This window comes from Larus michahellis, chromosome 13 (assembly GCF_964199755.1).
Source record: "Larus michahellis chromosome 13, bLarMic1.1, whole genome shotgun sequence".
Classification (NCBI taxonomy): Eukaryota; Metazoa; Chordata; class Aves; order Charadriiformes; family Laridae; genus Larus; species Larus michahellis.
This window is the reverse complement of record NC_133908.1, coordinates 16,199,350-16,211,723: the sequence shown is the minus strand read 5'-3', so window position 1 is coordinate 16,211,723 and position 12,374 is coordinate 16,199,350. Positions and strand designations below refer to the sequence as shown.

Here is a 12,374-nt window from a genome sequence, read left to right as displayed (position 1 = left end):
CATGTTTTAGCTTTTAAATCAAGGTTCTTCAGGGCTTTGACTAGTGTTTCCTCCTTGTATCGCTATGTCTAACTCAACGGATGGGAGTGCTCCAGATACAGAAAGCAAGCAGGGTTATTTTTCTATCACAATAAAAAATCCACTTCAAACAAACAACATCCCCCCCCCCTCTGCCGTAACACTGCACACTGAGTAGTAGAAACCTTTTGAGAATCACTGAAAATCCGTAACACTTTAATTTCATGTTACCTGTCAGCCAGTTAGTCAAGATATATCATGTACAGGCCATGCCTTATCTATAGGTATTGCAGTTTCACTTGAAAAATGACTTTGTGTGATTTGATTACATGTATGTTTAAACTTCACTCAGTACATGCCGTCACCAAGGCCCATGGCACATACTCGGAAAGAAGGCTGCAGCATTTCCAGACAATACGTCCACTTATGGTCGCCTCAAGTCACACATAACAGTGTATATTTAAAAGCTGCTGGTAAAACAGGCCCAAGCACAGAGGTTACAAGCACCCTTTGTCTCTTCCAAACAGGGCTACAGAATAAATTAGCCATGTGGCTCCATTTTCCAGCAGTACAGGCTGAATTTACTGATTGCTCCAAACCTCTGAAAACCGCATCACTTACCTCAGTGGATAAATACAGGGTTAGGCACCCAGAGGTGAAACAAGGGAGGTCTTTGCTTGATCACTTACCCCAAACACTGGGGATAGCTTAGGGTTTCAGGAATGGGTTTTTGTTGTTGTTGGTTTTATTTTTTTCCCTGCTCATGGATCTGACTAAATTCAATGTAGGATAGGAGCATGGGGATGAGACTTCTGTGTGCTTGCAGTGTTCATGCATGCGACTTACACACTTCATGGATGTACTTTTTAATCTTTCCTCCTGTTCAGGGAGACCCTAGAACTGCTTTGGGTGGAACTGTGAAGGTGGTCCCCAGTCGATGCCTCTCAGCATCCTGGGGTGTTGGCATCTCTTCAGTCAATCTCAAGTGTGCATATGCATGGCCATTGCCAGGGGAGCAAGTGCTCTGGCTTCATTCATGCTACGGTCTGTGCAACAGTGGGTTGCAGTGTGGGGAATGACCCAGGGCTGCAGTAGGCATAAAAAGGCATTTTGCAGCCACCAGGCCACTGGGGGAAGTGTGGGTCTCCCATGAATTGGGGGCTTCCTAGTGCATCCCTACAAGGAGCTGTGGCTAGTGGGGCTGCAGGGCTCAGGGCCACCTCAGCTGGTGTGCTGTCCTCCCTGCCAAACATGCCTTATTCTTGCCACCGCATGGAGTTCGGCTTGTGGCACCTAGATGCCCGGCCAAGGGGCAGCCACACCTTCATCTGGTCTGAAAAGAGTCAGAAAGGCAGGGTCGCTCCTGCCGTGCATATGTGCCTATGTAAAGGCACCCCTATAGGCGTTGGGAACAAGTCAGGGACCTACAGATTGGGTTTGGGGTGGAAGCTGAGCCCTGCTGCCCGGAGGAGAGCTGGAAGAGCTATCGCAGCAGTACATGCAAAGCGAGTTTTAGCATCTTCCTCCGAGGAGCTCAAAAAGTTGCTGTGAGCCTGTTGAACGCGGCGGGGTGGAGGGTGGGGGAACGCGTGTGTGCACATACGTGTTCTGGTCCTGTTGCTTTTCCTTCTGCTCTTCAGTTTCCCGATGGGTTGAAAACAAACACGGTTTTGCTGGCAGAGTGTTGAGACGGCGGGTGCGATGGTCTGACCCGCCATTTTTGTGAACGGCCGGTGTGGCCAGGAGGTGCTGCCCTGTCGCGGGAGCGGGCTTCGGGGGTGCCGGGCGTGCCGCGGCCCCGCTGTCCGGCGTGCGGCCCAGGCGCTCCCGCCCGGCCGTGCCTGAAGAGCCGGCTCCCTCCAGAGGGAAGAGCCGGGCATCGCACCCCCGGGTCGCGCACACGCGGGAAAAGAGCCCTCGAAGAACTCGTGTCCAAAATTGCAAATACGCAATCTGAGAGAAAAATATAGGTTTGCTTTATAAAGCAAAGATTTGATCTTTGAAGCTCACAGGCATAAATAAGGAAGGGCAGTAATCTGTGAGTTAGAATTTGAAGGTAATCAGCCAGCAATAGTTCAGCTGTCGCTATAAGCTGGTGTTACGAAGAGTGGAGCCTGCTAGTGTAGAGGCTAGTATGTAACTTCTTTCTAAACGTATGCATTTTTTTCTTCATTTAATTATTCTAATTCAGTTGATCAGTAAGATATTTAATTTACGTGAGTGTTTGACACAACTAGATGAAAGCGACCATACCCAAAGATTTCTATTACTGGCAATTATCATGAGCACAGCGTGTGCTTATAAAATGTGCTCTCTGTTAAAGCGAGACACCCATTGTCTGTGCGAATCTAGTTAGCGTATCAGAGGTTTGCTAATCTCCAAGAATGGTACTTCATACTTTTTTCTGCCCAGTATGTCGTACGCACAATCGGTGCAAAAGCTGGTTTTGAAGATATATGTTAATTTTGAAAAATATGGACATGTCCCATATACAGTATATATGTACATGTACAAGTCTGCTTTTCAAAGGTCTACCTTCCTTCAGGAAGTCTATGTAAAGTACTGTGTGTGTTGCATATGCCAGAAAAATGCACTCATTCCCCCCATTAATAGAAATGACCTATTATAAATTTACCAAAGATACCATAGTTTTATAAATTGGCCACATATGTCTGTGTAATATATTTATTATATCACATTTCATAGCATTTCTGTTTTATGAAATTCAGCCTTGAATATGTCACATATGTTTTGCATATATGTGCAATAGTCAGCCAAGTATATCTGAGTAAAGTATGATAAATGCGTTCTTTCCATATGGGAAATTAAATGTTTTTCCAGATTTTAAAAAAAAAAAAGTTTATGAAGAGCAGCCGATACAAAATAATTACAATAAATCACTCACTTCTATTTAGGTTAAAATTGTAAATTTGAACTAGTAAGAAAGTGTTTAAGAACAAAAGCCATAAAAGTCACATTTAGGACCTAATTCTATAAGGAGACAGAGCAGCATAAGGGGAAATGCATACGCACTTTCAAGGCTAGCTGCTGCATGGTGTAAAATCGTGCAAACTTGTATAGCAACTTCCATCTTACGCTCCCAGAGTGCATAAGGATAGCCTCTCGTCACCTCCCCAAGGGGACGAACACGTCATACCGTGGGCCTCACTCAGCAAGCAAGTGCCCTTTTATGTCTGTGCTGTGTTTCTAGCCCCAGTTCCAGTTGCAGAATTTTGTAGTTCTTGTATGAGCAGCTCTTAGTGGTCATTGGTAGCTGGAGAAGGAAAGGGCATGTTTTCCTGCTCTCACTGGAGCTAGTCCTGGTAACTATCCCCGGTGCCTAGAGCTCCCGCTGTCCCTCGTTCTGGGGGGCAGGCAGCTCCCCTTCTCCCTCCATGCGCCAGCCCACCAGCTCCTGCTGCCTTTGGGCTGGGCGCGGGCTCCAACAGCACGGGCGGTGGGGGGGCTGCAGGTGAAGCCTTCCCATCCCAGCCATCAGAAAAGGGTAGGGGAGGGGTGGGGAAAGGGGAGTGCAGCGGCCGTCCTCCCAGGCTGATCTTATTTGAGCGGTGCCTTACACATTTCTTTTATTTCAGCAAACATGAAGTGAGTCTTTCATTCTATTCCCTTTCCTGCTTGTTGTCAACTGCTTCAAACCAGATGGGCTCAAAAGATAAAACTATAAAGACTCAATGCCTCTATTTAGCGTTGATGCCAAGTCTGCATGCCATCAAAATATCTAAGGCAAAAAAATCTGAAAAGACAATTCTTACCGTAAGTAAAGCCTAGATGCTTTTCTGTGAACACAGACAGTGAATCACTGAGATTTCACATAAGCAATTTTTTTAATTACCACGGAGACAAATGCCATGTTTAAAGTTATTATGTGGGCCCAATGCACCAACCTTCTTCCTACCTGTGTCAGAGCACGTTTATAGCAAGCAGTGCCATGGGTGTCTGGAAAAGGTACCTTTGCATGCATGAGATGCCAGAGCTGCGGAGCAGAATAATGGCTCAGCATTTTAACATCTTGCCTAGATTCCCTGAGCTGGACATAATCAGGATCAATCAGCCCTGCAGCTGGTAGGAAAGAGAGATCATTGCTGTCCAGAAAGTGCCAAAGGGTTTCTGTAGTATTTTACTGCCCTAATATACATATACTGTGAATAAAAACCCGGAGGAAACAGCATCCAGCTGTAATCTATATCTAATGTAACAGTGTTGGGGTTTTTTAAGTATAACTTCAAATTGTAATAGGCAATTGTTAGAATTACAATTTTTTTCACTGCCATGTCACTCTTCTCTAAGGAGATAGTCAGTACTGCTCTGGGATGGTTCTTCTGCAGTGCATGTGGCTGCTCCAAGACCTCAGTCCCTCCTGCTGCTATCTCCAGTGGCACTGTAACATCTGGCATTATGACTGTTCATAGTAGAGAAATAAATACATGCTCCTCTGGGTGAGCACAGGCTTCTTTAGAGGTGTAGCCTGTGGTTTACAGGGTTTCCTAATGTTCCAACACCTTTAAAAAAGCATGGTGGGGAGGTAAAAGCAAATACTTCTGGAACTAAATGAGCTGATGTACAAATTTAAAAAGACAGACCTATTACTGTATGCTTGCTCTAGGTACTTTTCCTCCCTGCCATCCTTGTCCTTTTCCCATAAGGAATCTGGCACTTGCTGGAGGTGGTTTTCTTCAAGACCCTTTGTGCTTTCCAGAATCTTTATATCACTTAATGTACAAGGGCAAGTTGCTTCTTTGTTTTGATTTCCTCCTCACCCTGCTTTCTGCTCCTCTTATAATACCAAACTGTCCACCAGATTCCTCTGAGGTAAGTCAGAATAAAGCAGTACACAATAATGCTGATAGAACATACGGATACATTTCATATCATTAATCAAATGAGCAAAACATTCACAACTGAGAGATTATGTTGCTATGGTCCCAACTATGTAGTGTCAAAGTTTTTTTGTGATGGATTGTATTGAAGGGGAATAAACTACTAATAGCTAAAACAAAATTTACCTACTCAGACATGAGCATTAAATGTTATTTGGGGGTGTGTATCACTACTAAATGTATTTGGGGGAGCATTACTACTCGAACAAAATTCTTAATAGACTGAGTAAATGCAGATAATGATAGCGTTACAAATGCATAGGGGAGCAAATGGCTCAACCAAACGACCTGTTATTTCGTAGTGTTTAATAAGGGGTGGTGGTAAATAAAACCTTACAGGAGAACAGCTGTGTGACTAACCAGCCCAAACTCTGGCTGCTGGTCTTGTCTTGACCAAAAGGGGCTATAGAAAGCTGGGGAGGGACTCTTTATCAGGGAATGGAGCGATAGGATGAGGGGGAATGGTTTTAAACTGAAAGAGAGGAGATTTAGGAAGAAATTCTTCACTGTGAGGGTGGTGAGCCCCTGGCCCAGGTTGCCCAGAGAAGCTGTGGCTGCCCCATCCCTGGAGGGGTTCAAGGCCAGGCTGGATGCGACTTGAAGCAACCTGGGCTGGTGGGAGGTGTCCCTGCCCAGGGCAGGGGGTGGAACAAAATGGTCTTTAAGGTCCCTTCAACCCAAACCATTCTGTGATAATATGATTCTTTGAAAAGGGATGAGAGAATGTGGTAAAGTCAGGGGACAAAAAATTTGGTATCCAGAATATGGCTACTTGCTCCATGCTTACTTTGATGTTGTTGGCAAGTTTCACACCTGGCATGCTTCAATTTAAGTCTATTTTAAAAGTTACTTTTCTATCTGCTGTGTCTGATAGTGTAGACATGAGGGTTTTTTGCATTGAATTTCATACTGCGAGATCCTTAAATGAATTGCCAAAAAACTAGTAGGATCTTAATTCTGGATAGTTTTCTTCACATTATTAAAAAAAAACAAAACAAAAAAACAACTCCAGCATGCCCCATAAGAGTAGGGCATGGATTAAACACAGCCAGGTTTACTTGGAAAAATTACCCTAGTAGGGGGATCCAGGCTGAAACTGCAAAGTACTACAAACATCAGAAAAACATGCCTTTTTCCTTAGTCATTGCTGTCACTTTCTTGGTAGCGCTCTGGTCATGCTTAAACATCAAACTTTGTGTCTCAGCACTGCTGTAACATTGCCTAGTATTAATCCAGGCAGTCATGTGCCATGTTTTATGTAATGATCCATACTTTCACACCATAGACACACAGCCAGAAAAGGAAACACATTGATTTAGCGCTCAGTAATCCTTGTTTAATCCCCAGTCCTTTGGTTTACATCACTAACATGGCTCCTGCAGTAGTCAGTGTTCTATCTTTGCTCTTGGCAGACTGAATTAAAGGAAAGATTTATTAATTTGTAAGTTGGCTTTGTAGATGCATCTTAAATGTGCTAAAAACCAAAGCAGTCCAGAAGCCAGTATTGACTGAACTATAAAAATCTGCTCTTTAAAACTGAAATCTTTGCAACAATCCAAGTCAAGCTGCAGAGAGTAATTTATTTGCTTACTAATGCAATTGCATTGTATGGGACTAAATTTAACAACTGCCTCATTGCAGGCCCTCAGCCTACTTCCTTTTCCACTTATTACTACAAATACAATTAATCTCCTCTTTCCTTGCTCATCTACACCTGCAATGCTTTATGGCTCATGTACTGATAAGAGAAAGGGGTTGGAACTAATGGATTCATTTGCAAAAAACATTAGAGGGTCAGAGATCACCATTCATTCCAGTGGTGATAAATATTCCATGTAATTGCTGCACAAATGCTAGTGTTTAGGATCTATTTCTATCAGTTTACGAATGCTGCTTCCTTTCTTCCCTGCCAAAGTGCCACAGATGATGATTCTTGGGAGGAAGCCTTTTGTAATAATTCAGCTGTCATCACCTTCACTCGAATCCTTTAGGCCAGGTACAGGCTAGCCCTGTTCCTTTCTGGCAGGTGAGATTCCAGAGCCTACTCCAGCGGCTTAAGGTGGCTCCTTGCTAGCAAGTCAGCTGAAATCTGGAGTGATAACCATGCTCGTGGTACAATTGTAAAAAGCTTTACATTTTTTTTCGGAAAAAAAATTTGTTAATTTCCTAGATGCCATCAGAGAACTGTATTTCCAGTCTCTAGCAATATAGACTGTCTTTCCTGTTGGAAATCATTCTACTTTGGGAAAATCCAGGTCAGTTCCTTAAGCAAATAAACTTTTAGAAGACTGTAATTCATATTCAAACTATGTCATTTAGGCTCAACTCTAAGTCAAACTAGGGTAGCCTCGTTGCTTATTTCAAGGAAACTATAATGTGGAAAAAAATAATCCCTTTGCTGAGTGTTTAAATAAAATCAGTAGTGATGTAAAGTGTTAATTAATTGTTGTAATGTGCAAAAGTATCACATGGATAGTGCTTTGGTAGTGGGAAGTAAGGAAGTACAGGATGGGTCTGTTCTTGCAAGCAGATCTGCAACGTGTCCTTCCTCTTGAAGCTGAGGAAACTCTTTACCCCCTATGTGTGGCTGCTAGTAAGATTACAGATGCAGTTCATGCTCTCATTTTCAGTTTGTGTTTGCATGACTGAGTTTATTTTTAAATCTACCTAGTCAGACAAACATAACTATTTAACCCCCAGTAAAGGGAGTTAAGTTTGATGTGAAGGCCCATAGTAATCTTTAGAGTATCTTCCAAAAGACCTGTTAGTAAATCTAAACATCCCTTGAGACTCTCTCCATAATTACTTCAGACACCAACATTGACAGTAAATGGCATTTTTCAGAGAAAAGAATATACTCAAGAGTTCCTAACGTTCAGGCTCTGATCTAATAGCACTCTTATTAAGACATAGGGAATTAATCTATTCTTCCTAGGTGGCTGCCACTGTGCCAATATCACAGCATTTGCATCAAAAGTTATTTCCTACAGTGTCTGTAAGATGCCGAGGCCTTCATTAAAGATGCATTTTGTGTACTGCTTTGGGACCTGTGGACTCAGACACAGGAGGGACGCGCTGCGTGGGGGGAGCCGTGAGCCAGCCCATCAGCCAGCCCTGCCAGGAGCAGAACCCAGTGCCAATGCCCTGGAGCTGCCCAGTGGCCCCGGAGCATGAGGTGCTCATGACTGGCACTCGGAACATGGGGTGTGCTGAGCACCACTCCAATGGGAGACGCCTGACAGGCTTCGTGTGTGGTGCAGTACGAGACAGGACAGCCAGAAGGAAATCTCTGCAAACTCCCTATAACGGGTTCCTGGGCCACACATGACAATGTTTTCCATGTTTATTTGTTTGTTTATCTATGTCAATTCTGACCTACTTTAAGAAAGGGAAAAAAAGAAAAGGTTTCTTCCAGCAGCAGGTTTGTGGAGAAAGACCCTGTCTCATTCTGTAGGGCTGCTGTACGGTGTCAGAAGCTCCTCCTCTGCATGGGAGGTGGATGATGGGTGGAGATGGAGCACTTAGCATCTACACAACTCTGTCTGGTCGATGTAACAAACACCAGCACCCCCCCTTCACTCAGGATCACTCAAAATTAGGCTTTGACTTTCAACTGCATTGTGATCCCCCATGCAGCTACTGCATAGTAAAGAAACAATCAAAGATACGCATTATTTAAGGTGTCATCACACTCCAAAATGTGTAAGACCAAGTTTTAAGTTTTATTGAGAAAAGCCTGGTAGCAGCAGCATCCCGTTTCTGTGTTTTAATGGAAAGAATATCGGCCTTGGTGCTTCAGACTTTTAGTCCAACAGTATTCTCTGCCTGGAAAGCACAGCTGGATAGCAGATCCAGACCTTAATTTGCTTGTGTGTTTTCCCTGAAATAATTTCTAAAGTCTTTTGATGTTGCTGTTCACTACAATTCTAATGACTTTTTCTTTGATGTCCAGCTCTGTACAGAGGCAGAAACAAATATTTCCAATAAAGTATCAACAGTGCACAGCCTGGACACAGAACACTTCAGTTTGTAAAGCTGAGTCCTGGTTTCCAGGCCACCTCCTTTTTATCAAACTGTCCCTTGCTAATTGCTTCAGTGGGACAGTTGTAACTGCAACTCTGTGTCCGAACACAACAGGAAGATGTCTACGAACAGACTGGTGTATGTCTAACAGGCTTTAAAAGAATGCAAATGCTGCTTCATGATTCAAACAAACAAACCCTTCATGAATGAATTCCCGCTTCCATGACCGTAGAGATGACAAGTTAATGGAGCCGTTCGCACTGTGTGGATCAGGATTTATCCATGCAATTCCCCTAAATGTTAATGGGAGTTCTGTGGCTGAATCCCAGACTTGCCATGCTGAAACTTACCCCTAACTCTCCAAGGAGAAGGGCGCTAATTGGATTGCTGAGTTTAAATCCTTCAGCTAGTCAGTCTATGGAAAGGATTTAGCACTGGCTCTGTAAAAGGCTTTACATAGCTTTGCAGTGCAACGCAGGGGAAGATTTTTTCCCCTTTCTTGTGATTAATTGTGAGGCTTGAGGTGACAGGAGACATAATGAAATTCATAAATGCCAAAGGCCGTCCCTAGTCACATTCCTGGCTGTTGGTTTAAGTTAGAAACTGACAGCAGTGTGAACAAATCAAGGTTGGTCTGATAGCCTTTCAGTTATGGGGAAGAAAAAGTAACTGACAATGAGAAACCACTGGAGGTGGTTTAATGGGTATAAATTTTCAAGGAAGAGTGATGATTTACACTGATTCAGCTTCTTGGATACAGAAATGACTTACAAACAGATGTATTCTGCCCCCACCACAGTCTGAGGGATTCCAGTCCTTTTTCGCCAAAGAAGATATTGGCACAAGTTATTTAAGTAACCTGCCAAAGAAAATCTGTTGCAAAACCTGTAGCAGAACTCAAAGTGACTTGTTCTATGTGTTCGTTTGTGACTGGCTGTGCTCTGCTTGTTACGAATTTTAAAAATCCACTTCCCTCTCTGGAAAACAAAACTTGCAGCTTGAACAAGACGCTTAAGAATTAACCTAGAACTCTCACTTCAGCCTGGAAATACATTCTACTACTTTCCCACATCCAGGTTTGAATTACAGTGTAAAGAATTGCTTCACCAATCCTGTCTCCCTAGTCCATGACAGTGCAGAACATGTCACGTCTGAGTATATATTGACCAAATACTGATGCGGTGATCTTTTGAGCCAGCTGCCAGCAGTCTCTCGCTGGGGATTTTGTGATCTGAGAAGGACACAGCATGGACACTCGCAGTGTGGTAGTCCAGCACTGCTAAGGGCTTCAGGTTTTTCCAGCCAAAGATCCTGATGCGATGATCCCACCCTCCTGTTGCTAAAATCTTCTTGTCTGGACGGATGGTGATATCGCATATGCCAGCGTTGACAAGTTTGTGTGTTTTGTAAACCTGTGTGAGAAAGTTGTATGTGAGCTCTAATTATTTAAAACAAACAGAAGACAAAGGAACATTTTGTGATTTTAGAAGGGACAGTGCCCACCCATGTACACTGGTAGTATGGAGCTTTCAGCACATGGTGGATGATGCTTTAAGTGAGAACAATGATAGACAAAGGTGGAAAAGACCTTCACTTGAGCCTGTCTATCTCTGGCACAATTCTCTAAAAATAAAAGCATCCCTTGCATGTTTTTAGTTTATATTACATTTAAAGCTATTTGTATTCTGTCACAAGTGAAGCTCTGAGTCAAGGTTTTGAGAACCAGACTACACAGCTTTGCTCTTCCAGCTATTCTTGCATAGCTGCAACCTTCAGAGCTGTGGCCATGTATTTTCCCTGTTTCTGCAATATTCCCATGCTGAGATTCTGAGCTGATGTTTGAACTACCTGCTACTTATTTCTACTACTGTGGCCCCTCACAAAAAACCCCAATAAGCTGTGTTAGCATTTACCAGAGTCTTGAGAAAGGAATGCTTCCAGGAATTAGGTTACAGTGTCAGGAAATCTGTATTTCTAGTACTCCTTCCCAAGAGACTTTTATTTACACCAAATTCCAAGAAGGGGATTATGACCAAGTTATTGATTTCAATCTTGGAAGCTTTTTGTTACTGTTTGGAGACTACTGGGGCACAAGTTTCTGAGGGGCACAATTAAATTGGAAGGCATTTAGCTTCCTTCAGGAGGCACTGGGGCTGCACAAGACTTAGCCCTTGGAAAGAAAAGTTTTCATTTCACTGATGTGCGTTTCCCCTGAAGCACAGGGGAAAAGCTGAATAAAATACACTTTTGCTGTTCTCACCTCAGGTAACTTGTATTAGGCGGCAATCTACCTCTGAAACACGTGCAGCATATGCACCAGAGTGTGTGTGTGCGCGCGCGCGCATGTATGTTGAAAGAGCCCAGCTTTTGTCACAATGCGGAAAACACCTTTTGAGTGTGTGCTGACCTTGAAGTGTTGTTATTTACAAGAACAATTGGAAATGATGCTTTAATGCCACCATCTACTTCAGCCTGAATGTGTAACCATTGTGTACCAAAGCTTAATATAATTCAGTGCATGGTTTAATACACTGCGCGTTGTTTGATGGTCTTCTGAGGCAGGAAGGGATTGATAAGCCTATTACATCCGAGTAGCTTGATGCATAGTTAGTACAGGATTATAAGGAATATTATTAATTGCAGATAATTTTAACTATACTACTGGATGTATGAAAACTAAAACTCCATAAATGCTGGTCAAAGTTGGTGTCAGATGCAGTTGAACACATCTTGGCACAAAGCTATAAGCAATTATTTTTCAACTACATAACAACTGTCCAGCTACTTACTCAAACAGCAAGAGATGTGCAACTTAATGAAAAAAAAGCTAAATGAAACTTGACATGCTTCTTGCATGTTCCATACATTCCTCTTTTACACAGGACCTGACAAATGTGTCTACGACCAGCTCAGAACTGAGGAGAGCAAGTTTTGCTCGAGCCTGATGAACAGGAGGAGGCTGTATGTGGGCCCTTTTGTGGGGCTGCTACTGTAAAACCTGTGCTTTCTGCTAGGACGTGTGTACTTCCAAACTCCCCAGTTATGCTACTGTAGCATGGATTCAGTGGGATTCTTGTTGGTGTGTGCCTACTGGCAAGGGAAGGATTTATTACTTACATCACCAGCCTGGCAAATGTAAGATGGGCCTTACTCCGTAACTGAGATTATTAGCTAATGGCTATAACCAATCCCGGGCATGATTGGTGCTTCACATCATTACTGTGAATTATGTGGCCAAGATCCATACAGCAAAATTAGGGCGACTGGGAGAAATTGCATGTCATCAGCAAGCTACAACTTGAAAATGAAGCCTATAATGGTGATGCCTTTTGGCTATGGAACATGAGGGAACAGTGGGCATTTGTGCATGATCTGCAAATACAAGAGGTGAGAGAGAAAAACAAAGCAGAACAACTTGCTCAAGGTACATGCAGC

At 43.2% G+C, this 12,374-nt stretch overlaps 1 protein-coding gene across 8 annotated transcripts in view; it reads right to left on the bottom strand.

Annotated features, from left to right (window-relative positions):
* Positions 1-8,595: 8,595 nt before the first annotated feature.
* GNB1L (G protein subunit beta 1 like) overlaps positions 8,596-12,374 on the bottom strand; it is a 44,118-nt gene continuing 40,339 nt past the window's right edge. For 7 of the 8 annotated variants that reach the window (XM_074606014.1, XM_074606020.1, XM_074606017.1 and 4 more), the window contains one exon: positions 8,615-10,351. In XM_074606014.1, coding sequence (XP_074462115.1) covers positions 10,085-10,351 — 267 coding nt within the window. In that variant the 3' untranslated portion in view covers positions 8,615-10,084. Of the gene's footprint in view, positions 10,352-12,374 lie in introns of all 8 variants that reach the window. The other variant, XM_074606018.1, reaches the window with a different exon arrangement.